Source organism: Photinus pyralis, unplaced genomic scaffold (assembly GCF_008802855.1).
Source record: "Photinus pyralis isolate 1611_PpyrPB1 unplaced genomic scaffold, Ppyr1.3 Ppyr1.4_LG6, whole genome shotgun sequence".
Lineage (NCBI taxonomy): Eukaryota > Metazoa > Arthropoda > Insecta > Coleoptera > Lampyridae > Photinus > Photinus pyralis.
The window spans coordinates 5,615,752-5,643,319 of NW_022170663.1; the positions used below are offsets into that span (position 1 = coordinate 5,615,752).

General features: G+C 36.6%; 1 protein-coding gene across 1 annotated transcript in view; it reads right to left on the bottom strand.

Annotated features, from left to right (window-relative positions):
- LOC116173655 (Down syndrome cell adhesion molecule-like protein Dscam2) overlaps nt 1–27,568 on the bottom strand; it is a 42,307-nt gene that overhangs the window by 3,257 nt on the left and 11,482 nt on the right. The window contains 11 exon segments of the mRNA XM_031491284.1: nt 25–495; nt 906–1,337; nt 1,385–1,558; nt 1,624–1,743; nt 2,526–2,810; nt 6,948–7,220; nt 7,302–7,453; nt 16,524–16,668; nt 17,083–17,525; nt 17,740–17,857; nt 25,046–25,192. Coding sequence (XP_031347144.1) covers nt 25–495; nt 906–1,337; nt 1,385–1,558; nt 1,624–1,743; nt 2,526–2,810; nt 6,948–7,220; nt 7,302–7,453; nt 16,524–16,668; nt 17,083–17,525; nt 17,740–17,857; nt 25,046–25,192 — 2,760 coding nt within the window.

Genomic DNA, 27,568 nt, shown 5'->3' on the forward strand with positions numbered 1-27,568 from the left:
AGCTTTCAAAGTACGGGTACTAACCATCCTCCATAGTTTGCGTAGTGAAGGGTTCGGTCAGCGGGCCAGGACCTACCTCGTTAAACGCCTGCACCACGATGCTATACGCCATGTATTTAGAAAGGCCACCCAGTAACAATTCTCCACCACCATCCTCCCCATCGCCCGTCATCGAAGTATAGTTATACGCGCCCATAGTCGCAGATCTATATCCGACGTTAAAACCCTGAATGTCTCCGTGCCTCAAATCGAAGAGCGGAGGGGACCACGTGACCAACAGTTCCGTAGACGATACAGGCCTAACCGACAAGTTTAAAGGCGGACCGGCTGGACGCTGTGGCTCAGTCCGCACCAGCAGTTCGAAACTCGGCTTGCTTCTACCGGCGGGACCTTCGGCTATCACGCGGAATATGTATTTGGTGGCGGGCTTTAGATCTTCAATCAGCGCGCCGTATTGTAAAGGAGGTTCGATCAGATCCAAGTGCTGCCAGGGTCCTAAGAGGATAATTATTGTAAATAGAAAGACTAAAAAGTAAATAATGACTTCTATTAAGCGGACAGGAAGCTGTCATCATCTCAAGATTAAACCAAAGAGTACCCCATTTAATAAGATACGCCGTCAGTACTGTAAACATGGGCTATCCTTTCATGGATGAGTGAGAAACTCTACAATCGCGCGATGCTGTAAAAGTGAAGTTCACCCATTTTTCGAAACAAAAACCGCTCGCAAGTGAAATGTTTTGGAGGTCGAAGTACCTTAACGCAAGTACCAGGTATATAGGATCTGTTAGTTTTCAGTTTGGTGCGTTGATGATGATAGCTTCGCAGTCGAAACGCGTTCGATGGGTTTCTTATTCACCCTTTATTAACAGGATGAATTTAATTTGGCGGCTAACGATACTTACGATCCATCTCCTTGTATTCGACTATAAATTTGAACACCTCGTTTGAATCGCCAGATTTGTGCTGCCACTTTAAATTGATCGATCTACTACTGATCATTGCCGCTTCAAGGTGTTGCGGACTGAGCGGAGGTTCCTGCACTAGCAGTTGCACCAACTGCTGATCTCTACCGTACATATTGCTGGCCTGGCAGAAGTACGACCCGGTATCTGAGGCGTCCGCGTTGGTAATTTGGAGCTGGGCCGCGACACCGTCCGGGGTGACATCTTGTTTGACATGCACCCTGTAGTTGGTGGAAGGGTTCAACTCCGTCTTTCCACTACGTAACCATACGACGCTTATAGGTTTATCTCCGTTCACGTCGCAGTGTAAAGTTGCCGTGTCTCCCTTCTTCACTGTAACCAATCTTGAAGGAGCGGCAAAGTAGGGGGAAGCTAGAACAGCCCCCATTATCATAATGTAGGCCACAGTAACAACTTACAGTTAACCCTCAACTGAATTACCTTACCAATCCCAGTGCCAATACCATTATCTGCTTGACAAAGATAAAAACCTTCCCGGTCCTCCTTTACGTGTTGTAATAACAACGTGCCGTTTCCCAACAGTTTAGTTTGTATTTGATCTCTTACTTCCTCATAGTCACCGGACTTGCTGCCTAAACACATTAATTTCTGAGATAGTGAAAATTCATTTAGCAGAAAGAGATAAAAAGTTAAAGACCTGTTGCTTTCTTCCACATAACAGTAGGGGTAGGTACGCCTTGAGCTTGGCAATGGAGGGAGACGTGGTGATTTCTTTCTACACTTATATCAACTGGTTCGACCAACCATCTAGGTGGTACTGTAACAAATTGCGGTTATCTTAGTGCGTCTATAGCTACAATTCTACACATTTATTGTTGCATTGTGCCGTGAGTGGATACATTGATGACACTCTACACGGTTTGGATAGGTGGCTAATTTACTGGTATTTTGCTGCAATAAGCAAGTACTTGTGAGGAAAAATCAACATATCTTCTGGTACGGCTCAGTGTATGTGAGAGTAAGGCGATGGACTCAGTAGTCCATTACTACATCATCATTCTACATACATAACCAAAGTGCATGCAAAGTGATCGAACAAATATCAAAGTCTACGAGTGATCGAGAATTAAAATAAAAATGTGCAACAGTACCTTGACCTGGGGATTCCGGTCGTCGCGTGTGCCAAAGCAACGAAATGTGTGGGTAGGAGTTGGTTAAAGGAGACAGGCTGGGTGGTTACCTTTTACCAGCAGCTTGGCGGTGTACCTGACCTCGGCGGCTGGGTTGCTTGCAACGCACGTGAAGTCTCCCGAATGTCTCGAGTCAAGGCTAGAAATGCTGAGGAGACTAGAATAGGGATCAAGGGCCGTCACGTTAACGCCTAGTGCGGGGGTGAGTGGCAATCCGTCCTTTAGCCAGGAGACCACGAGCGGTGGGTCCCCAGAACTCACTCCGCACACTGTTCTCGTTCGCATGCCTTCGGACAGCCCGTCTTGGAAGGAAAAGGGCTCAATAATAGGAGGAACTGAGAGAGAAGAGAAACAAACATCAGAGATAGAAAAGAAGTATTAAAAAGTGCGTCACGGCGCACCTGATTACCATTAACTACTAAGTGCTGTGTGTGGGATACCTCCGCTGCCAAGTTACGCACAACGCACGAATAGTTGCCGTTGTGCTCGGGCGTTAAACTCTCTATCAATAGTATGCTAGTATACTGATCCACTTGCGTGACGGACACCATTTGGGCTGGCTCCACGATACGGCCATCTTTGTGCCACGATATCGTCAGCGGAAGATCGCCTTTGGTCACGGAACACGTAAGGCTCGCACGATCTCCTACGTGTAGCGTCTCCTCTGCATAGAACGGGCTAACCTTTGGCGGCACTGTAATGACATGGTAAAGCAACATGTAAAGTATGTCAGGAACAACGCAATTATCCTGATCTAAAATTACTGCGAATGGAGAAACAACATTTTAAATGAAATAAACCTGTAAAGAATAACAAATTAGTGTCATTGGTCATAGGTATACAGGATCACAACAGGACCAGTCGAAGTTATTCGCAATGGAAGAAAAGAGGATTTGATGGAATCTGACCCTAACATCAGTCACCGCTCAATACATGTGATTGCAAAAAAAGTATTTCCATTTTTTTTTGTATTGCAATATTTATGTTGTGCACTTAAATAAAGTGAACATAAATAAAAAAGAGTAATCTGAAAAACTCACTTGTAAACGAGAGCGTGAACACTCTTTTTGAAAATCTACCCTGATAAAATTGCAACATGCAGTTGGTACGAAAGTGCTTAGGTATTTAATTTGAAATTTTTAGTACCTATTCCTAGATAATTCAATATTCTTTCAGATGTGAACTTGTAAAAATGAAAACGGCTAATTAATGTGTAGAACGCATTAGGATTAAGTTAGCACCCCTAAATGGGCATCCCAATTTGTTACATCGCTAAAATATTGTGCCCATTTTGTGCTCACGTTTATGAGAAAATCGAAATTTTCCATTGGGGGTCCACCTTAATGCTGGAACATGTCTTTCCTTTGTGAGTCATTCACAATTTCTAAAGGATATGCCAATTAAAAGTAGCACCTCTTACAATCGGAGCGACTTGAAACTTATGTCATAATTTTGTACCTCTTTTGTGCAAATGTTTGCGCCAATCCTGAAGTTTTGTGCGCCTTTCGTTTCGGAAAAAAGTTTTCCGTTTGTATAGTCCAACATAATGCTAAAAATGACTTCCACAAGAAAAAAGAAAAATGCAACCCAAATATAGAGATTAGGTACATCTCAAATGCTATTTAAGTTTAAATGTATAATGATACACGACACAAAATTCTGATTACTTCCGAAAATATGCGAGAAAAGCGAAATTTGCAGATTTTTAAAATTTTTCTCATTGCCACTATTTCGTTTCTGAGAAATCATCATATCAACTCCTTTTTATATGACCCGTAAGAAAGGTACATACTGTATTTGAGTAGCATTTTTTATTACGAATACAAAAATTTACGGCACAAATAAAAACTAAAGTTGGAAACTGTTGGTTTCAACAGGATGGTGGGCCCCCACATAATGTCCTAGTCGTGCAATGCGCATCGGATAAATTTTCCATTTTCCAGGAAATTTGTAATTGGGATTCAAACCTAGAACTCTTGGGCCGCGTGTCGTATACCGGTTGACTTAAGGTTCGGGAATTTAAAGCCAAATGCCAGCGTGTACTTATGGACAGATGAACGGAAAAACTAGTCAGTATTGTTCATTCAATATTATTCCAGACGAAGAGTCAGTGTACTGCAAGACATGTTTAGGATATTTTAAATTTTTTTCGATTTTATAGATAGGTATAGATTTTATATTATTTAAGTTGGCACCCCCTTTTTTAAATAGGAAAGGCGCACAAAACCTGAGTATTGGCGCATATTAGTGTCATGTGGATCGAGAATGATGGTGTTCCAGCATTAGGTTGGACCCCCAAAGGAAAATTTTGATTTTCTCGTAAACGAGAAGAGAACAAAGTTTTGGGATTGGCGCACAAAGATCACAATATTTTTGCGATATAACACATGAATGAGCCGATTTAAGGGTGCTAATTTAAGCCAGCGGGATTACTGTGGTTGTCAGAGTAAAACTATTGGCTTCTTTTCCTTTTTTTTCCAGAAAATATACTGGCGTAATGCACTCAAGGACGGATGGTATACGCTTCATCGGCACTGGTCTTATAATCCTAGGGACCCTCAAATTGTTATCACAATGAGCGGACTTCATTAGCGTAAAGTACTTGAGAATAGGTGGGTACAGAAATAGGAAATTCTCCTAAATATACACATAACCTAACCTATCCTTAGGAAAATAGTGCCTGAAAACATTTAAAAACAGGCATATGATTAGTTTTTAGGCCCCCTCCCATCTCCAAATGACGAATGTAGTTTGAGCTGATTTGCTCCAGTTATTTTATAAAAGCGAACTATCAGGTACATTACAAGAATACCCACGAAACCAAATAATTGGAGATCTCAAGGCCATAGAGTAAGTCAATGAGGTAGTCAAATTGTAGGAAAATATGCACCAAAACGAACATGTTCATAGGATAATCAAATGCTGTAGTCAACGTGAAAACATAAAGACACTCACAGGTACACGTAGAAAGAGACGAGGGCATAAACCTTTTTTTAAATCTGGAATCTGCAAGAGAGAAAAGAGAGAGCCTCCCTCCCCGTGCAAAAATCATGGAATGAAGTAGTTTAAAGAAAGATCAATCAATCAATCATTTTATTTTCCATGTAGACTACATATAGGAGTATAGGAACGTCACAAAATAAATAAATAAGATAACAAACAAATACGTGCAATAGCGGAATGCTGAAGTACATAAGGCGTCTTATGAATTGGCGAGATATTCTTTGATACTGTAAAATGGGTGGTCAATGAGGAACTTTTTTAAATATCTTTTATAAACAAGATACGAAGAATCGCATACGATTTTCAGTATCGAAATTTTTACCACTCAGCTCGCATTCGGAAACCATACTTCTAATCCGGCTCATATTCAATAGCACTGATCTTTGAACTCGTAGAAATCGATTGGAGAAGGTCTGATTCGTTCTAGAGTTAGACGAGGAGCAGACGGACAGTCGAGCACCATTATATAAAGATTTTTTTTTCTTTCGAAAAATTTCCCTAAAAAAGATAGATCTCTGTCTCTGGGCCACCTAGAGACGTCGGGTTTTCGCTAATTGATTGCTGCTATGGTTTATATTTGCCACTCACTCTTCATTTATAGTTGTGTTACGCGGACAGCACCCATAGTGCACAAATAAAGTATATTCAATTTGTGTAGGCTTCAAACCAAATTATTTAAAAAATACGACACGGGTATTTGTACAAAATATGAAATTTTAATGCAGGTGCGAGGAAGGGGTTCAATTTTTTTTATGCTTTCCGCGACAAATTCTTACATAAACTTCCTCACCCACTTTTTCTCGGTTCCTTTTCCGCCCGTTGAAAAGCATTTTCCATTCATGTGGCAGTGCTGCCAACATGTCGAAAATCCTTACCCACGTCCGTGAGAGTCCCAGTACACTTAATTTCTTGACCTACCTCGTACTATCATAGCAAGAAATGTTAGTTTATTAAAATAACCAGATTTTGATTGTCCGATAAACCTTTCATCTTGCCGGGCAGGGATTAATTTTAAGGTCAGAGATAATCCGGTTTCATTTGGTCAAAATAACATTTGAAAATAATTTATGAAACGATTCCACTTTTTTAGAAACAAGTGGGTTTTTCCATTTCCTGTAATGAAACTGCACCTACCAAAGATCGCTCACCTTATCCTAGGGGAATTTTCTGCTACATAGTAATCTCGTACATTTTTTTTAGTACCTTACCCCAAATTATTGGTGGATAGAGCAAACAACGAAATTCGTACAGACTTTAATAGTTACCAATAGTACAGAATTGAATCCTCTGATATCTGCAACGAAGGAGTACTTTGAATAACGTAGACGAAGTCCGAAGTGAGCACGGAAAACTAAGAAGGCGGGAAAATATAAAATACCTAATAGCCCTAAAAAGTTCCACGTAGAACAATGAGAGATGATCCAGTAAAATGACCAAAAAATTACTCCCCGGTTACGTTCTCAACGGAAAACCTACAATATAGAAACATAAACATCAAATGAAAGGCAGCTAATTTACATCCAACCCAAATTAAACTTCCCTTTATATTTTGTAGGGCATGGCTAATGAAAACTGAGAAAATTTCGAATAAAATGGATGATATAAGATCGCATTGTCTTCTTCGTGGGAGATCAAATAAATTACTGCAGGATAGATGACACGGACAAATTAAGCAATTATTTTCTGTTTCAGGTAACAATAGTCTCGCTTTTAATTGTATTTTCGCGCGATGTAAATAATGTAAGTTCGATAAGGAGTCAATTTCCCTGAAAAAGTCTTTTCATTATAGTACAAAGTAAATAAAAGTAGGTATAGAAAGAAACCTTACCTATAACAGCAACTTCACCGCTTCGTCGAGCACTGTGACCCTGCTTATTTCTAGCCCAGCAAGTGTAAACACCAGAGTCGGCCTTTTTCTCAACGGGGTTGATTTGAAGCGTGCCATCAGGCAATACCTTCTGTCTAAGATCGTCTGGTAGCTCTCTTCCGCCTCGTTCCCAGTGGATCTCCTCGATTGGAAATCCAGCCACAGGACACTTCAGTTGTAAAGTTTCTCCCGCCACCGCTGTTACTTTGGGAATTAACCGAATATACGGCATTCCTACGGGCATGCAATGAATATCAGCGCCAGTTCACGGTTGACGTGAGACATTAGGTCGGGAGATCAAATAAATTTGCATACCGTATACATTCAGCCGTGCGGAATGAGACGTTTTCCCTGCCCGATTTTCCGCCGTACACGTGTATTCGCCGCCGTCTTCCACCATAACGTGGCTTATGTTTACGTGACTTATAACATCTCCGTGAACTGTCACGTACTGTCCAATTACAAATCTGTAAATGAAAAATGGGAACTTGAACGTAAATTACCTACTGCACCATTATTTCCCCAACAACTTTTTCAACATTGATAAAGTTAAACAAAATTCAAAGTTTCCCAATTTAAGTCGGAGAATAAATTTTTGTTTACTTGTTGCTTTAATATGAAAAGTTGAATAAGCTGCCAATTTCAAAATTTCATTTCGAAAGTTTTGTTTTAATAATTTCAAGTAAAAATGCCGTAGTACATCGCGGTTATTTCGTATTTTCTATTACAAAGTGATATAAGACACTCCGCGTCTCGGTGTAGTTGCCACGGAGGGATGAAATGCAAATTTAAATCCAAACTTTTTATGTTTAAAACACGCTGAAGAAAGGAATATCGTCGTTAATTTAAATGCCTTGCACATGTTTTGCAGACGACCAGCTTTCGTTTTTCTGTAAATGCCAATGCTGACTGAAAAGTAGCCCTAAAAGATGATTTTTTGGTAAAATGAGTATTTCTTGAGAGATCCCCAAGCTTCTTCCGCTTGTTTCATACGTTAGCGCCCTCAGAAGTGTCCGAGTGACAGTAACTCATAAATGCACGCTCAAGAAATTTAAGATAAATTTAATTCACATGTGGAAAACACCGCAAAACCAACTCACCGAAAAACTGAAAATGCGAAATTTTGCTTTCAATTTCCCTATTTTTTTATTACTTATTGACGCCGTATTGAAGTTTTACGGAATGAGATAGAGGACAGAGAGAAAGAGAAATAAGGATGTGTCACACTATACTTTTACAAAATTTTAAATCATAGCCAAGCCATGTTGATTCCGCAAGATCCAAGATCTAGCTCCCCGAGGATGTTTGATTGAGAAATGAATAATTTTGAAATTTTTCTTGTAAATTTATGTAAAAGTGTGAGACGTAATTGTTTTTCTTTAGAGATTTAGATTCTCCGAATTTTAAAGGGAAATCTGGAGGGAGATAGGAAGGGGCAATTCACATACATGGGGAAGAGGGAGGTCGGTAATTGAAGAAATAGATGAATTTAAGGAACAATGATAGAATTGTATCAGCAACCGATGGAATTGTGTCTAAAGGGGAAGATAAAAAGATCAAGAAATGAAAAGACGCAAAGACCAAGGGAGATACACTTACTGATAAGATACATGGTGGAGCTGTATAGAAGGAGGCACAAGAAGCAGAAATAGGAGTGCGAGGAGGAGTGGAATAATATAAAGGAGAATATTAAACAAAAGCAATAACGTGGAAACAAATAACTGAAGGGGATTGGAGAGAAAAAAGAAACCAGTGGTGGCAAAGAGAGTGTAAAAAAGTGAAATAGATACAGAGAAATGATGGAGACCGAAAGAAGATGGAAAATAGAAGCGGAAGAGGCGAGAGAACAGGAAAAAAAGTACAAAAGCAAATATAAAGAAAAAAAGGTGGAGAAACAGAAAGAATATGAAGAGCCAATCAAGAAAAGAGGCACCTCTAAATAGCATTATGCGGGTCACTCTGTAATTGGGCGCATGCCTGTTGAGGGCCCAAAACTAAGAGAGGGATAATAAATAAATAAATAAATAAATAAATAAATAAATAAATAAATAAATAAATAAATAAATAAATAAATAAATAAATAAATAAATAAATAAATAAAAAAATAAATAAATAAATAAATAAATAAATAAATAAATAAATAAATAAATAAATAAATAAATAAATAAATAAATAAATAAATAAAATAAAAACAGAAAAGAATTTTTGGAGGGTAATATACAGAGGAAAAAAGAAAAATAGAACAAGCAGAAAAGAAATACAATTAGAGGAACGGAAACAATATTTTGCCAAGCTACAACTAAAGAAGTAGAAAGAGGGGGCTATGCAAGAGAGGAGGTTGCCGGAGATGAAATAACATGAGAGGAATCGAGCAGCAATTAAAAAAGACTGAAGAAAAGGAAAACTTAATTTAATTCACATATTGATGTTTATTGGAAAACATTTTGAAACATATGAAACTAGGTAAGATTGCTTGCATGTCTTAGGTGAGGGGTATTTCACTTGTACATTTAAGAATTGAACATAGGAAACTTTTGTATGAGTTGAACTTTATTCACTGTATGTATTACACAGATTGGTGGAAAACGAATGCGAAAAAAGGGGCGTAAAGGTGTTCGCGTTTTTCATGGACTTGAAGGGAGTGTTTCACAGAGTAGAAAGGGAAAAACTATTGAAGATAATGGAAGATGGGAAAATTGACAAGAAGTTAAGGGATGACTCAAGGAACTATAAGAGAAACTAGATCGAGGGAAAAAATAGAACGGAAGGAGTCTGAAGTGTTTTGGCCATGTAAAGAACTAAGACAGAATGGAAAGGTATTGGTATAGGAAAGGAAAAGAGCTAAATGTACCAAATGAAATGCAAAGAAACAATGGGGCAAATACGCAGATAAGAGAATTAAGGAAAAAGGGCGGTAAGACAGGTGTGGGCAATTGGAGAGAGGGAGTTCAAGAATGATTTTAGAACAGGAAAGTATTTGTTCGATGCAATGGTGAGAGGGGTGCTCATGTACGGAACGGAGATATGGGGTGGAAGGAATGGGAGGAACTGGAAGAAGTACAACGCTGATATTATAATGGGTATTGCGGTTAACCGGAAAGATACCAAATTATATATTAAATGAGGAAACAAAAGCGGAAAAGATACGGATAACGATGGAAACGACAGAGAAAGCGAATTGGTGAAAAAATGCTTGACAACGAGGATAAACGTAAAAGAAAGGTGGGAAGAACAACGGAATAAATAAAGAGGGGTTTCAACCAGGGGTGGGAAGAACAATTGTTTATACGTCTCGATAACCGCTGACTGTAGGCGACTAGGCGTATTGTATGCTATAGGAAAAGTACTCAGAATGTATGGTAAAGTTGTAGATTATTTTTTGAACTTTTAAACATTTTTGAAAACTTAGCAACCTCACTTTGAAGGATTCATTCTTACTCTATTAAGACACAGAAAGCTAGCCAATATCATTGAAAGCGCATTTTTCATTGACGACATGGAAAAGTGTAAGAAAGTGTTGTTTGCATCGTAAAGTTTCAAGAAAAGCGTTTCTCCACTACGTTGTAAAAAATGTGTCTTTTCCGGGACGTCGTTAAATAAGGATTATTCATTTGCGGAGTCGTTCAATAAGGACAATAATTAATGAGCCACATTTTTCGGGATGTCTTTTCTGCAACACATTGAATGTGGAGGGTTGCGAAACATTCTACGAGTATTATGAAAAAGTGACCATTTAAATCAATTAACAAAACGTTATGGGAGCTAAAATAAGAAAAATTAGGTGCGCGTATAAGCAAATATAGTTCCTATCTGGAAGCCAGGATTATAAACGTACAAGATGCAGTAAATTTAATTAGCAGATAGAACTAGCTAGCTGAATTTCTCGTGAGAACAATTTTTTTCTGTTAAAAGGTAGAGAAAGGATAATTTGATTTATAACACTTTTTGGAGAAACTTATCAGAATAATGATCTGACCTCTGCCTGACCTGTTTCTGACAGAATCTTTCTGATTTCAGAAAACAGACCTGTTTCCGTCGACAAACATGACCCAGATTGTTTTTTTGTTAAATATTCTGATTTACCAACTTTGATTATCAATGAAACTCAAACACAATTTCCACACGTTACATGGATCCCACCGAAATATTTTTACCATCTTTCGTACTTCTTCTCCTAGACTTTTATCACAAACATCAGCCCCTTGATCAAGCGAACTTTATACCTCTAATACTAAAACATAATCCAAACTCTTTGGGCCTTTGGATAATCAGCCACTGTATTTGTTAACTGCTTTGCTTTCAGAATGGATCTAGCACAATTTTGAAGCATGTTTTTTTAGTTATTATTTTGACACAATTGGACAAAAACAGGTACAGTAAGATATACATCCTTTGTTCACGCTAATCCAATGAGAGAAATGGAAATTTTACCGTAAAGAATATCCCTTCAAACCCCAGGCTGCTATGAATTGAACATTTTGTGAACAGTAACAAATAATTTCGTTTCGTTTTCATTGTTGCATCCTGTATTTCGGATTCACTATGCCAAGAAGATCCCAAAAGGGAATAAGGAACACTTTACATAGCCAAAAGACAAATAGTTCGCCCTAATGCAGTACGATTGGAAAAAATTGAAAACCTTACACCATATCGCTCCTATTTTCCCAATTATTGGCCTTACAAAATTTTAAATAACGTGACAGTTATCGTTGCAAAAGACTTGCCACCCGTTTTGTTACCCGTTATCTATACTTTTTCTCATTGATTCTAAATTACCCCGTATTATGTCTAAAATGACAGGTTTCAACGTCTGGTTTTCCCGAGTATAATAAAGATAGCACTTTAAGAAAGTGATTTTAAAAATACCCTGGAAATTATTTTTCGTTTCCTACGATAACGGCAAAGAAGGGAGGGGGGCAAGTTTAGACTAGCAGCCCTGACCGCCGTAGACCTGTTAAAACCAGGTGTTCTTTCCTACTGATTTTAGAGCATGAAATTATAAATATGAAAAGGGAATTTCTCTAAATGTTTTATGGAATAATATAGTGAAATTTTAGAGAAATTCCGGTTTTTTGTCTTTGAATGCTTGTTTCGCCACCGGGTGGTTATGGTAGAAAACTAAAAATATCTCCAGCATGAAGGTTCTATTAAAGATTTTAAAAGTGCTTCATTCTTTGACGCTTCCCAAGTATATTGAAGGCTTTTTTTATCCCTATAGCACAATATACTATTTTTACAAAAATTTATTAAAAGTTCATTTAAAATCATAAATCTTGTTTCCAATTAGCTAAGGGAGAAATAGGTAAGTGGATCAGAGCTGTTTCGATTTGAATAGATGACTCTTATTAAAAAGTAAGTTGCAACTGCAGGAAAAAACGATTGTAAAAGGCCAGAGGAAAAATTATAATAAGGAAGCTCATGAAGGTTGTAAAAAAAGAAAGCAAGTACAATTTTCGGAAAAAGGTACAATAGTACCTTATCATTGTCATAGATTGTAAGAAAAAGTGACCACTATAGAAAAAAAAGTTGTAAAAAGAAGTTTTAAGAAAGTATTCCCTATGGCTTACCTGTAGGTACAACAAATCAAACTGATCGATCATAATAGTATTGAAAGTTATTTATTGTTATACTCGCAGCGCTCTATTAATTTCCAATTCACAAGGAATTTATAGAGATTCAATTGAGGTTACCCCCTCATTGTTCGAGTTCATTCCTTGACATTTTCGTTCGTTAGGGTAGAAATAATCCAATTATGCACATAATTTTGGTTTACGTTTAAGAATTAGGCAGTTCCCCAAACTAAATTCCCACGTACCTATAAATTACTTACGCCAATTTATTAAACAACGCACCAGACGTGCGAAAATTATGGATCGTTATAATATTATTATCAAAATGTTTAAATTTATTTCGCCCTACGGTTGCAGCTACTGTTTTCATCGCGCAAATTTTAATGGTCGCCCGTTTAACTATTACTGTCAATTTATATCGTCTAAAACCTTTACGCTTGCCTAAAATGAAAAAGAAAGTTTTTATTGCAAGGTTATGCAACAAGTTTCCAAAACAACTACGATAATGTGGAAAAGTTCGAATAGTCTAAACACTTTTTATTTCTTTCAAAGTTAACGTTGGAAAAGCTCCAATGCCATTTTGGTTACGATAAGGAATTTTATGGCCTTTTTTTATAACTACTCGCATTAACAAGCATACTTTCGCACTATCCGTGCCTAATTTATAAATATTATGCGAAATTACATTTTCGCCGAAAACGTTGCTGCTGTTGTTTATTTCTGCAAAGTTTACGGGGACAGTAAAATATACACCCCAAAAAACGTCATTAGTCATAATTAAGCCTTCGTACCTACATTAACGTTGTGAGGGTGTACATAAAAATGTTAATTAAGACGTAATAAATTACGTCTTCTGATGTAATAAAGAGGAGGACGTTACCACTAATTGATTTCTTTAATATGTTTACTAGAAAAAGAGCAATAGAGCTTCGGTCAAATAAACACGACGAAATGAAGATACAGGGTCTCATATGGTGTGTGTGTGTAGAATAACGTGGAATGTGATGCCCTAAGGGTCTAACACACTATATTATCATTAGCTTCGGAATTTTCTCTCCCAATCCCTTTAGAAGTGCAAAAATGAATTTTCCCTGGCTATAAGACTTTAGTTTGTTTAGTTTGTGGACATTTCATAAGATTTATAAATACTTTTGTCAATTCCCTTCGTTTCGATGGTTCGCGAAAACACTTTATACGGTATAATAGGGCTTAGAGTTTGTCCTTAATCGCATCAATTCCTTTCTATCGCATTTGAATGAAAGAAAGTTATTGTTGCTACGATCTTTAAGTTGCCAATGGTAAATCATTCGAAAGTGTCGCAGATAAAATACCTAAAGCTGTGCGATATTTACATAGTAGAAAAATCTAAAAAGTGATAAGTTGGCTCAACGTATTTTGGTACATAAAACCACCCTAAATAACAGTCCGGGCGCTGGTAAAAACATTTTTAAGCTGTATATTATTTACTTCATCAGCTTTTGTTATTTTAAGGTCAAATATCACAAAACCTTCATAATAATTAACAATTGATTTCTGAACATGATCGGTACTCCATCGAAACGTCTTCCTTTTATTCATTTGTTTTACACTGTTGGTGTTTCCACCGCGATAAGTGCCCATTGGGTACAATCCAGTAGAATTCGAAGAATTGCGATTTTCAGGAGAGTAATTTTTTTGACTTTTGCTCCTGGGTAGGTGGCAGGTGGTCTATAAATAAATTTTATTCACTACAATTTATTTTTTGTAATGAAATAGTGAATACCACGGGTAGCTCTGTAACTAATAAATGGCCCTTTATCACTTATAATCTGAAAATTACAATTTGACGCGCTGCTATGACCATTGACCACTCTCAAAAAAGTACTCTTATAAACTGAATTGATTGAATATGTTGAAAATAATCTCGTTCTTTTCACATTTGTAGATTGATATACTTCATGAAATTAATAAGCAATAAAGTTTAAATCCTGTCTCGTGATTGCGTCCAAATCTAATTAATTAAATAATGAAACACCTGGTGCAAATTCTATTGAAATAAATTTACACGCCTCTGGATGCTAAATGAGAAAATTAACCCACGCAAAAAAAAATGGTATTAATGACCTTAAAATTCACTTTCCCAATTACTAAAAAAAACTGTACGAATATCTTTAGTTTGGTTTCCGTTTTCATCCATAAAAACATACAAAAATTTTTTGTTCCCGGGGCAAATCTCTGTAAATCGACCTCTTCAGGAATATTAGAATGACTTTAAGTGAAAATTTCGTATACAAAATCCCAAAAAACGGTCGATACCCCATTGACAACTGATTTCTCCTTTGGAAGGCGGCAGCTATTTGGAAAATTGGGTGGTGGAACGCCTTTATGTGGTTACTCGTTGATTGACGAATTTGAAATCTGTACCCTATATTAGTTTCAATTTGGTTTATTGATGCGAACAATTACCAATGTTCCGCAGTATGGGAATGTCTAAAATTACCTTACATAGGGTTTGCAGCTACCGAAAGCACAAATTAATTTTCTTTAACCTCTTTACCTGTTGTTATTTTATTTATAATGGTACTAATAACTCGTTTTTCAGCGTAACTAGCCACTCCAAAACAATAACAAAACGTAATACGGTAATACGGTTCATCGGAGGAAATTCCGTTGTTGCTTACAAACCACTTCCTATTATTTGTCTTGTTGGAAAGGTCAGGTCCCAATGAATATATAAAGTACGCACGACAATAAATTCGTAGTGGCAAAAATCTTCGGTTGCGAGGCCCACGATTCTCCCACACACTGCGGTTATCCGGATTTCGATTCGAACTTTTAATTAACAATGAAATTTTACGCGATCTCCAAGATGGCATACCGTTTTACCGTTCGAAGACAATTGTTTGTATTTCTTTAGTGTTATTTTTCCTTTATATGTTTATTTAATTGTATAAGCGTGAAACTGGGTGTTGAAATGTAGGCACATCTCGTCATTTGCGATTAGAACTTTTGAAATCAGGCGAAAGTTAATTAATTTCAACGAAAATGCACATCTGCTGCAGATAAAATTGAAAGAAAGAAGAGAGAACTTCAAGCACGTTTCTTCGCAGCCGGAGTTATCTACTCTAATTGTAATTGGTGCATTTTTTCTAAACACTGGAAGAAGGAGTTTTTTGTTTGATGGAAGTGGTGTTCCCTTAAATAAGTGAGATAAGGAAAAAAGGGAGCGAGCTGGTTCGCGACGGTTGGAAAAGAGTGTACGTCTCTTTACGCTAATTATTTATTCGGGTTGTCCGCCCGATTTAATTGATTGAAGACGCAGTTCGTAATTTTCATAATATTTCTGTGCAGAAGAAAGTTAAGTGAAGTTGTTTCAAAGTTCAAGCGCGTTGTTCGTTTTACGGTAACAGTTAGTAAAGGTGAACTAAAGGAAGCAGTCTGCGTGAACAGCGACGCCTTCTTTTAAAAATGTTCTCTTGTATTAAAAAAACTAAAGATTTTATTATTTTTAATATCAACCGTCTGCGCACGGGGTACTACATGTAAAACAAGCTTTGAAAACTCCTCTTTACTTCAGAAATTTTGTTTTTATTTAATGTGTTTCAGAATAAATTGTCATTGTTAATCAAGTTCACCACTGTGGTCTTCTCCAAAAGTTCTCCTTCAAAATATTTTCGGTTAATTGATGGTTCCCGTAGTAAATGATTTAGTCGTAATAAGATAGGTAAGAATCAAAACACAAAATTATGAAAACGAATGAAAATGAGACCGAATTCACTTCGAAACAACCATTTTTCCTTTGATCGTACTCATCAATTACGGCCACTTTTATGCATCGTTAACGTTACAACGAACGACAAGAAATTCTAAATATTTCACGTAGAAAAAAAGCAAAGGATCGCTTTCGAAATTCGTTCGTTACTAACGAGAGTATTTAACATCGTCTTTATTTAAAAGTTTTAAGGGCTCTAAAAGTAAGCGAACTGACCTGCCGTTGCTAGGCAGCGGGAAACCATCAAGAGTCCATGAGATTTGCGGTGTGGGGTTTCCAGCCGCACTGCATTTTAGAGAAACGGCGGGACCGGGTTGTAACGTTTGCTCTATAAAGCTATAAAGGAGCACAGGCGGAGCATCTGAAACAACAGAACAAAAGTTTCGCTTTAACATTAAGTTTCCAAATTAACTTCGACTTTTGTAATAAGTTGTAATGTTCACCAGTCTTGTATTTACACAGATTGTCAAAATCTTTCCAACTTTGTTTTGTGGTTGTTACCATTTCATATTGGAAATTCTTTTCCGCAAATCTATATTGAGCAGGAAGCGCTTGTCGCGTCGCGTCGTTTCAAAGCAGAAGCAGCAATCATTGAGGAAAATTAAAAACGGCATGCGGTAATTGTTCAGAAAGTAATCCTTTGAAGTTTTAATTTGCGCTCCAGCTGCTACTGACGTTTCCTGGATTATTTTCAGAAAAATTGTTAAGAAAACGCTACATTGTAATTACTACGTTTATGCTTAGCAAATTTACAATGGACGTCCACAGCACATACCTCCCAGTTGTAACTCAGCAGATGCTTGCGCAGTATCTCCCTCCGATCTTCGTACAATGCACTGGTACATGCCGCGGTCTTCCCTTCCAACATTATTGACGACCAGAGTTTCGCTGGTTCCACGTCCCGTACTGGGCAACTGTCGGCCATCTTTAAACCAAGTCACCAAGTGGGGACCTCCTTGTGCAGAAACCATGCATCTGAACTCCGCGCTTCCCCCCATATGAATACTCAATAAGGGCGGCGTAACCTCCACGTGCACGGTTGTCGCCACCACCAGCCTCAATTCGGCGCTAGCCTCACCTCCGGCGTTCGACGCGGTGCAGCGATAAATACCACCATCCTCAGACGTTACCGACTCGATCGCCAAAACCGGCCCCAACTGTCTCACTCTCGGCCCTGGTATCACAAGAGTCGGTTCAACTCCCGTGTGCGAGTACCACCTGAAAAACGTAGCAAACTAAAAAAAACTACGAGAAACAAAACGTAGAATTAAAAAAACGGAATACGGACGGAGGGTTGTCATGGTTACGCATTTTCATCGGGACTTTAAAATTCAATTTCCTCGCGAGTGTATAAATGGCGTTGCATGTTTCCTTTGTAAGGTACGCGCAGTGATGATTGTCGTCGCATTTCAAGCGGTGAATAAATAAATACCTGTATTCTGGGGCCGGACATCCCTGAGCAATGCACAACAGAGCCGCCCCTTCGTCCTGAGGCACCGTTATTGTGCCGGAGTGTTCCACTATTACGGGAGCGACAATTCCCCGATGTTCTGTAAATAACAAAGAATTTTTAATTTTCATTCTCTGCAATGAGGTTTATTAATTTTTTATGCGAGTATCTTTGTGCAATCAACGTCGAGTTTCCAGCAGACGTGGGGTCTAAATTATGAAACTTCCGCGAATTTTAGAGTAACAGTAGGTAACTGTGCTATAACCGGGAAGAATAGGTCATATAACTAATAAATTCGATTAATTTGTAATTATATATCACAAAAATAAATTGTGATGCAAATGAAAGTTGGTTATTGCTATTGAACTGGCACTCGTAGTTCATAATAGCGTAATTACGTGGAATTACATGCCAATTGCTTATTATTTTTATTCCCCTTAGGTCGGCGATACATCATGCATAGGTATTTCGATTATTACAATCGTTCGCCTATCTACCTGTGGCGTAATTATATTCGGGATTAAGGAGATTCATTGGAACAGTTCAGGTTCGTCAGAATCTTCAGTTTTTTACATTTCTTGTGTCTTTCCGGCCCTATAATTTTTGATTTTTCAGACTGATAATCTTAAAACTGCTGAATTCTATAGATTTCTCTGATTCTGATCTTTCAGCGTCTTCAAGTTCTTCAGAAACAGAAACATACTTGTTTGGATTGTACCCATTCCGTCGTTGATTCTGCGAATTCTTCAATTTCCACCCAAATTCCGCAGTTCCCCATGTTTGTTTGAGCCTTTTGTATTATCGCATGGTCCGGAAACACCTATTTTCCGCTTTGAGGGTTCATACCCGAAGTTATGACCACCATTTGTGGAGTCGACCAGCGTTTTTAAGCTGGGCGTTTCGCTACGAGAGATGTGTTACTGAAAGTATTTAGGGGTTGCAGATAGGAGGTAAAGGTATCCCGTCAAGATATTTGAATTATTTTTGTTGCTTCCGAAAGCTATTGTTATTTAAAAAAACGAAGGCAAATTAATATTTTAGAATTTCAGCTCCGTTAAGTCATTATTAGCAAGTTTTTGTTTCCTTAAAACGAGCATTGCTGTTATCACGTTGATAGGAGACATTTATGCCGACCTGAGAAATTGCAATTAGCAATATAGGTATTAATTGCACTACGGATTTTAGGAAGTTTTCAAACAGTTAATTGTTTCTAATCGGTTTTGGCATCTAGATAGTGGGCGTGGGGATTAGGTCCGTTTTATAAGAGACATAGTAGTACAGTCTGAGCTTATCATGAGGTACATGCATTTTTAGAAACAATACGCCATGGTGGACGTTCAAAATTATGAAGAAACTAAGGAGGGATTGGTCCTATCTAAAAAATTAATTAAGGTATGAGCATCACAGCGTGAAGTAGGTATCATAGCTTTATCTCGCAAAATGTGCATAAAGAAATTTTGGGTGTGCATCTACTTATAATTTAGGAATTTTTTCCTAATTATAAAGAAATGGCCATTTCAATTTAGATTACGTAAATTGTTTTAGCAAAATATACCTATTTGTACAAAATTCATGTACCTACCTACAAGAGCATATATGGAATTCATTTAAAGTTTGGATTGAATGATTTTCAACATACAGTTTATTGATCAGCAAACAAAATCAATGAATTTTGTAGTCACGTTTCAGATCGCATTAAGATTTCACCTAAAAAGGTAACATTTTGGCTTTTGCGAAAGATTTGAGCTAGTCGATGGCAAAAAGTACCTAATTTATTTTGTTTTGTCCAGATTTAGTTTAAGTTAAACGAAGGAAAGTTTCAATCCGCTTTTATGAAATAGGAATATATACATTTTTTACCGTATTTCAGTCCTTAGTAAAAGCTTCGTTATTAAATACTGGTTTTCTGGACCCAAATGATATAATGCGCAAGCACATTTATCTTTTGTTTTATAGCCATTAGTATGCACAATTGTTCTTTCTGGAATAGTCCCCAAGAGACTCAAATGAAGACGTTGGTCATTCTTTATTAATTCTTTTATTAAGGTCCACTGTGTACATATTAAATAGTATTGGAATCAAGACAGAGCCCTGAGGTAAACCCTTACATGTAATCCTCGGACCTAGTTTTTCACTGGAACTATTTCTAATGCATGCCAACGTATGAGTGCGTGAAGTTAGCACAGGGATTGGGAGCACTAACGAAATACTACGTGCCAGTGGTTAGTGCTTCTTTAGTGCCTGATTGTGCACGAAAAAGTAATCCAGCCCGTCTGCCCCTTTTGCGGTATAGGGGTACCCGTTTTCCGTGCCAACTACTATCTGTATGATGCAACAAAAAAATAGGCGAGCTTCCTGCATGGATCACGATAAGAGACCGTAGCTTTGTAAAAAATTTCCCGAAGGACTTTTGGGTCGAAACCAACCTTAACGTTGGCGGATATCCACAATACAGGAAAATGGGCCAACGGGGGAAGCTTTACAGTAAACGGTACAATATTGGATAGTCGATGGGTAATTTGTTCAAGATCACTTCACTTAAAGTTTTGAGTTTTTATGACCCGGACATTGATGTAAATAGTATTGTTTATGAAACAAAAGTTCATGTAGTATTACATAGTTTACTTTGCTAACAAAAGTAGAATTTATAAACTTAAAAACTGTAGTAAGTGTAACTGTTAAGTGTATCAATTGTGCACAACCCTTGTGCAGATAAAGCGCAATTTTTTGGCAAGTGTCGACTTGCGGCACAATTTTATTGTGTAAAAACCAGCGGGGTATCTTGATCACCCCAGTTATAAAACGCTTAATTACAACAACTCTAAATTATAGATGAATTTACCGTTGCAATGTAAATATGCCTTGCTAAGGATAAGGATTGGCTAAAGCATTGTACGTGAAAATAAATCTTTTACGAAATTATGCTAAAAAAAGACCTTTGTGGTAATTCAGTTAGCCCGCTTGGTCAAGCGAGGGTTAAAAACGCATACGAAAATTCCGATATAATCGATGTCAAAAGGGAGGATGAACACAGAACAAAGAGCAGCTTTCGATAGAGTCGTAGATGTATAGTGAATGAAGAAAGTTCAGACAAATTCTTCTTTCTTTCCGGTGCTGAAACATTTGTGTATAAAGCGATTTCATCAAAAATTTTGGGAGGTCGTGGCTCCAACACGGTTGGCTACGAAGCCGTACACGGGCCATACACACACTTGGTGTTCTTATTCCAAAAATAAGTGGAAATTTCGACAAAAAAAGTGGAAACTTCGACAAAAAAAAGTGGAAATTTTCACAAAAAAGTGAAAATTTCTACAAAAAAGTGGAAATTCCCACAAAAAAGTAGAAATTTCAACAAAAAAGTGGAAATTTCGACAAAAAAGTGAAAATTTCGAAAAAAAGTGAAAGCGGCGACAACAAAGCAGAAATTTGACCTTCCCCCGCCGCCCCATCGAGTGACCCATCATTTTAAAGGCCATCAAATATTTTTGTCGAAATTTCCACTTTTTTATGGGAATTTCCACTTTTTTGTAGAAATTTCCACTTTTTTGTAGAAATGTTCACTTTTTTGGCGAAATTTTAACTTTTTTGTAGAAGAAGAACACCAAGTGTATATGTGGCCCGTGTACGGCTTCGTAGTTGGCTGCACCTTTACCTAAAGAAAGGAAATATTCACGGTTACTGCAAGTAGGTTCTAGAATCACAGAAGGGAAAGCTCAATCCACAACTGTTGTTATAGATACGGCTGTATTCTACGAAGCCGTACACGGGCCACATATACACTTGGTGTTCTTCTTCTACAAAAAAGTAAAAATTTCGCCAAAAAAGTGAACATTTCTACAAAAAAGTGGAAATTTCTACAAAAAAGTGGAAATTCCCATAAAAAAGTGGAAATTTCGACAAAAATATTTGATGGCCTTTAAAATGATGGGTCACTCGATGGGCGGCGGGGGAAGGTCAAATTTCTGCTTTGTTGTCGCCGCTTTCACTTTTTTTCGAAATTTTCACTTTTTTGTCGAAATTTCCACTTTTTTGTTGAAATTTCTACTTTTTTGTGGGAATTTCCACTTTTTTGTAGAAATTTTCACTTTTTTGTGAAAATTTCCACTTTTTTGTCGAAGTTTCCACTTATTTTTGGAATAAGAACACCAAGTGTGTGTATGGCCCGTGTACGGCTTCGTAGTATTCGATGAAAACATACATACATACATGAAATGACTCCTGACGATCTTGCCTCGAAAGCCATTCTCTGCCAAGAGAACCCAGAAATATTACTTGTAAGCGAAAGAGTATTAAATATAATTACGTCAATGTCCATTTGGCTATTACTCCAGTAGAATAATATTAGGTAATTCGTTGAATGCAATCATTTAGTCCTCAGACGAAAAGGTTATCTAACGACACCCCTAAAACTATAGATTTCGTTTGACTTATTTTCTTAAAGGCAAATGTTACACGTCACCTTTAAAATATTTATTTATTAGTATTGGAATAGATTATTATCGAGTTATTTGTCTAAGGGGAGAGGTTAGTTAGCAACATCTTCACCCTTAACATGTTTATTAGAATTAGATTGAATTATCATTGTGTTATTTGTCTAAGAGCAGAAGTTAGTTAGCAATATCTTTTAACTTTATTTCTGTATCAATTAAGGGATTTAACCCCAGGGTAGATTAAGGTAGTCATAAATAGGAATGCGCATGGGAAACAAAACACAAGTACTACTATAGACGTCGGTCTGGTAACTACTAGCATCGTAATATTATTCTAAGTTTAATCTCTTTCAATTAATGTGATTGTGCAATAATAATAATAAAAGTTATTTTAAGTTTAATCTTTTGTTCCTCAAACGTAATTACCTATATTATGTTGAAATATTATAGCGTTGACAAGATCGCTGAATATGAAAGTGATGAAGAATTGGCGAAGTTATCCGGTGGAATTCCTTAACTCTTTAACGCCAATGGGTTTACCGTCTCATTCAATAAATTGGAAAAAATAAAAAATAATAAAATTGTACTTTTGCTGGCCAGAAACGGTATTTACACATGGGCACTGCACTGCATTTTCCAGAGTTACGAGGGATAAGAGTCTCTCTATTCAGACCAGAATGTTCCAGCCAACGCTACTATGTCCGAAAATAATAGTCTTAACACTTATAATTGTGTATACCGGGTCACGGGTGGTGTAAGTAGGAACATAGGGATTTAACATGGGAAATTAGTTTTATGCAATATCCTGCCCTCCTGTATATTTTACAGAAAAAAACTGTAGAGCTTAAAGTTGTTCAGAATTAAAAGGTGCTTACAAAATTGTTTTTACATGTTTTATTAAGCTTTTGGTATACCCGCAAATTTAAAAATAAATTTCAACGTTCTTGTTATTAGACGCAATAGCCGTGACTTTTGTTGTTTTATGAATTGCTACTAATAACAGAAATGTTGAAATTTATTTTTAAATTTGCGGGTATACCAAAAGCTTAATAAAACATGTAAAAACTGTTTTGTATGCACCTTTTAATTCTGAACAACTTTAAGCGCTACAGGAGGGCAGGATATTGCAAAAAACTAATTTCCCATGTTAAATCCCTATGTTCCTACTTACCGTGCACCACCCGGTATAAAGAAATTATCAAATAAAATGTAGTACTTATGTAAGTTATTAAAGACAATTTAAACATTTCATTTTATATAACGCTGACATCTCTAAATCAACCTTATTTACACATTGTTGTTAGTAATAACACTTGCAAGTTGCAAGTCATTATATATCAAGATACTTAGCTAAAATATTAAAATGATAGATTGTATAACGATGAAGATTTAAAACTTCTATTTCTGTTTAATACGTAAAACTGCATATAAGTGCGTCAAAATTTGGTGATACTTGGGCGTATTGTAAATTACGAGTTTATGGCACTTTGTGTTTGTCCCCCAGGCCGGCCGGTAACCAGAATAATGTAACAGTGGCGGCAGACATTTTTCTAGATTGGGCTTAAGAAGTTTTTGATAAGACTTCCTCTTACATAACGATTTGTCTATTGTGAGTGCTTCCAATTTTTCTCTACAAAAATCCTAAATAAAAACCAATAATCAGAAATGAAAAAATTACTATTGAAATTCTTATGGTGCGTTGTTCAAGTCACCGCCCAGTATAAGGGATGAATAGTTTAATTTAATTCATGTTTTCTCTCTTTTTTGCATCTTTGTAACTTTATATCGAAATCACTTAATTTAGTTACTTTTTTCAATCTTATTTTTCTCTCTCTCGCTCTGTCTTAATAACCTTTGAATTTTCTAATTTTTTAGTTTTAGTTAACATTTATGTACACTACTATAATTTGTTTGTCCTATAATTGAATTGTAGTCTGTAGAACAATTATTATTAATTATTATTATTATTAATAATAATAATTTCGTTTATTGATTTGTATAATTATTACATTAATTGACTATAATATTTTATAATTGAGTGTCATGTATACTTCGTAATATCATTTCGGCATTCCCTCTTATTATTATTTAAAAAAAAATTATTAATAATACATACAACCTGAATAGGGACTGCTCAATGAAAAAAACGTGGCGTAGGATAAGATTAATGCCCCTTGTAAATTCTGGTTGTTCCTGGACTGGCGATATGCAGGTCTCTTTTCTTAAGGATCCCTTTTCTCTACATGAAATGGAAACCGTCATTGTTTTCATGGTTAGATTACATTAAAATGTCCCCTCGTAAGATTTCAAACCGATCAATGCAATTTTTCATATAGTTATGCCCCTTGCGTTTGCTTGTCGTGTCGGAGTGATTTATAACAAACACAGTGGCGTTATTACAACGCGTAAAGCATTTCTGAAATTTCTAGGTTTTCTCGCCCTGAGTATAGAATTCTACACTTTTTGTGCTTTCGACGCACAGAACAACAAGAATATAGGGCAATATCTTAAAGAAGAGCCATGAAGGACATCTAAAGAATGAACGGGGTTTAAGTTTCACAATAAAGGTTTCCTTCAGGTCGAGTTACAGAAGCTAAGCTGCAGGACGTGGGATTAATCCCTCACTCCCGGCTACGCTAAACTCTCATGGGTACGTCGTTACATCACTTTTTCATTTTTTCCAATTTCAAATTATGACAGATTACTGGCAAAGTATTAGGCGAGTAACTTTTTTCCCTATAAATTTCAATTTTATTTTTATCGTACGGTAAATCTCTACTTCCTCCTTATCGATTTTGTTATATTGATACAGCTATGAATTTGTTTTCGGAGATTTCTCATTTCTTCTTTCAACTTACCCGCAATTCGAACATTCGCCGGGCTACTGGAAACGATCTGTCGACTAAGGCGATGCATTGTCCTACACCTATAGCTGGGGAATTGATCGCTGAATTCGAGATTGTGTATTAGAAGATCGCCCGACGGAAGCTGATGGAACTTCCCATCTGAAAAGACAAAGTTAACATCCTTTAAATTGCGTGTAAGTTTCTTTAACGAGATGGAATGTAACCGCGGAAAATAAATAAATAAGGTCAAGTGCACTCGCTGAACGGCATCATTAATAAAATACGCTGCTTGTTTCATTCAAAACATCAAAAGCAAAGCTCGAGTCAACTCAACTTTCTTAATTTCCTTATTCTTTTAAAGTTGGAAGGCTTTTTTTAATTTTTCGCGCACTTGACGCGAATTCTAGCTAGAATAAAAATATTTCGCTAACAAAGCGAATCTGGTCGTGAACGTACTTCTGATTATCTCCATGCAAATTATATTAAAACATTAATTATGCATGCAATCCGTTTGCGTAAATAGTTTGTATTACATCCTCATTGGGATTCATCGAAAGCGGCAGTTCGAGAAAACGAAAATAGCAAACGCCAACGGTGTGCGAAACCGATCATTAAAAAATCGTAAAGGCAAGGGCCGTCAATATCTGTCGATAATGGCAGAATTAGTGCTGACCGAAATGGTAGGATAAAGAAAGCCACAAATAGAACAAACTCGTGTATAGAAATTTCACGGTAGAACGGAAGTGCCAGAACTATTTGGAAATCCGTCGAGCGTAATTCAACGAGTGAAGCTTTTTGCACAAAGCGAAAGCGGCGAAGTGTATCGTCCTCGGGCGGATTATAAAGCTTTGCTGGCGGATATAGCGTTCCTTGATTTTAAAATCTAAATGACCATTGGAAGTTCGTTTAATTAAATTCGTTGTATCCACTGAGATTTTGTGGTCGTTTATTAATAAAGCACGCACGCTTTATGCTCTTAAAGCCTGAAATCAGGAAATTAGGAATTTCGCAATAAGAGAATCCCAATTCATTTTGCAAAGTATTTAGTTGTACGTACAGAAGTATAGTTAATGAAATCTTTGCTGCACGAGTCCAGAGCAAAAGAAAGATTTTGGATTTAAACAGTTTCCATTATACAATCCTGCGTCCCAAAGGAAAACTAATGTTCTGGAAAGGGGATTTGGTGCATTAAAGTACCTTGAACTTTAAAGTAAGTAGAATAATCCATCCGGTACTTCTATGACTTCTGATGAAACACAACTTTCTCAAAATAGAAAGGTAAAAGAGTCTAAATTGGTGGTGACAGAATTTGAAGGTTTATTGTGGTGCTTTCTTTAGGATTGGGAAACTGAAATAATTTAATAGAAATAAATGTTGGTAAACTATGGTCCATGAATATTCCTTTACCACAGAGTCTTCAATTTTGCTTATCCAACTTCACGACGAAGGCATGCCGTACAAACATTTTTGAGTTCCCTCTTGACAACCACACAAAATCTCCCTACGTCAAAGAGATGATCATTTGATTTTTTTCCGGTCCATATAAAAATATGAAGATGATGGTGTTTCAAAGACGAAACGACATAATGAAAATCTGTGGGCACCATCTTGTAGAGCTTAACAAGTGTCTAAAAGTGTTATTTGTTTTTTGATATCTTTTTAAACAGGTCCAGAAAAAAATAAAAACGAATATGTATTCTTTTGTTTAAAAACACATTTTTATGACATTCAAAAATTATTTATTTTTTTGAAATTTATTATGCTTCTTGGAAAAATTCTTTTATTAATGAACACAATTTCAGACATTTTGATTTTGATTAAATGTAAACTATTTAAAATTAGAGAGTTAATTCTAATAATAATAGATATAACTAAATAATGAATGAATAATAAACAAAAACCGAAAGAAGTTTTACTTCTTCGTATTTTGGTCTTTAACGTGGTAATTATTTTTCTTCGTAAGACCTGAATTGCTGAACATCATCGGGTACTGTTTTATAATAGTTATTTGTTTCATTAGTACAAAAAATGTCAGTTTTCGGGACGAGGAAGATAGTTGCTGGACGACGCGTTAGCGGAGTCCAGCAACCTTCCGAGTCCCGAAAACGCATTTTTTGTACGAATAAAACATAAAATTTTTTCTCCAACCCCCTTTACTTCAAATTATATTCGAATTTAGATTCAGTCACAGTTTCACTACTATAGTATAAGAACTTCTGCTTTCTTGTCCTCACGTGTCATGCCACTCTAGTTTTTAGGTTAACTTATAACCTATTCGTTCTTACTTCTTACTTCTCACCTCTCGCAACTTTGTAGGAAGCAAATCTTGAGGTAGCATGTTCTGCCATTTCTATAATCTCTGGCGGAGTGCAATCCATGTCGCTATCAGTTTCAGTCATTGTATACACAATTAATATTGTTATATTTTGATTTGAAATAAAAAACTTACCATACAGTTTTTTAATTAAAATTAATTGCAATTAACTTTTTCAAATTTTGAATTCAAAATGACAGATAATAGTGCAATGGGTCTGA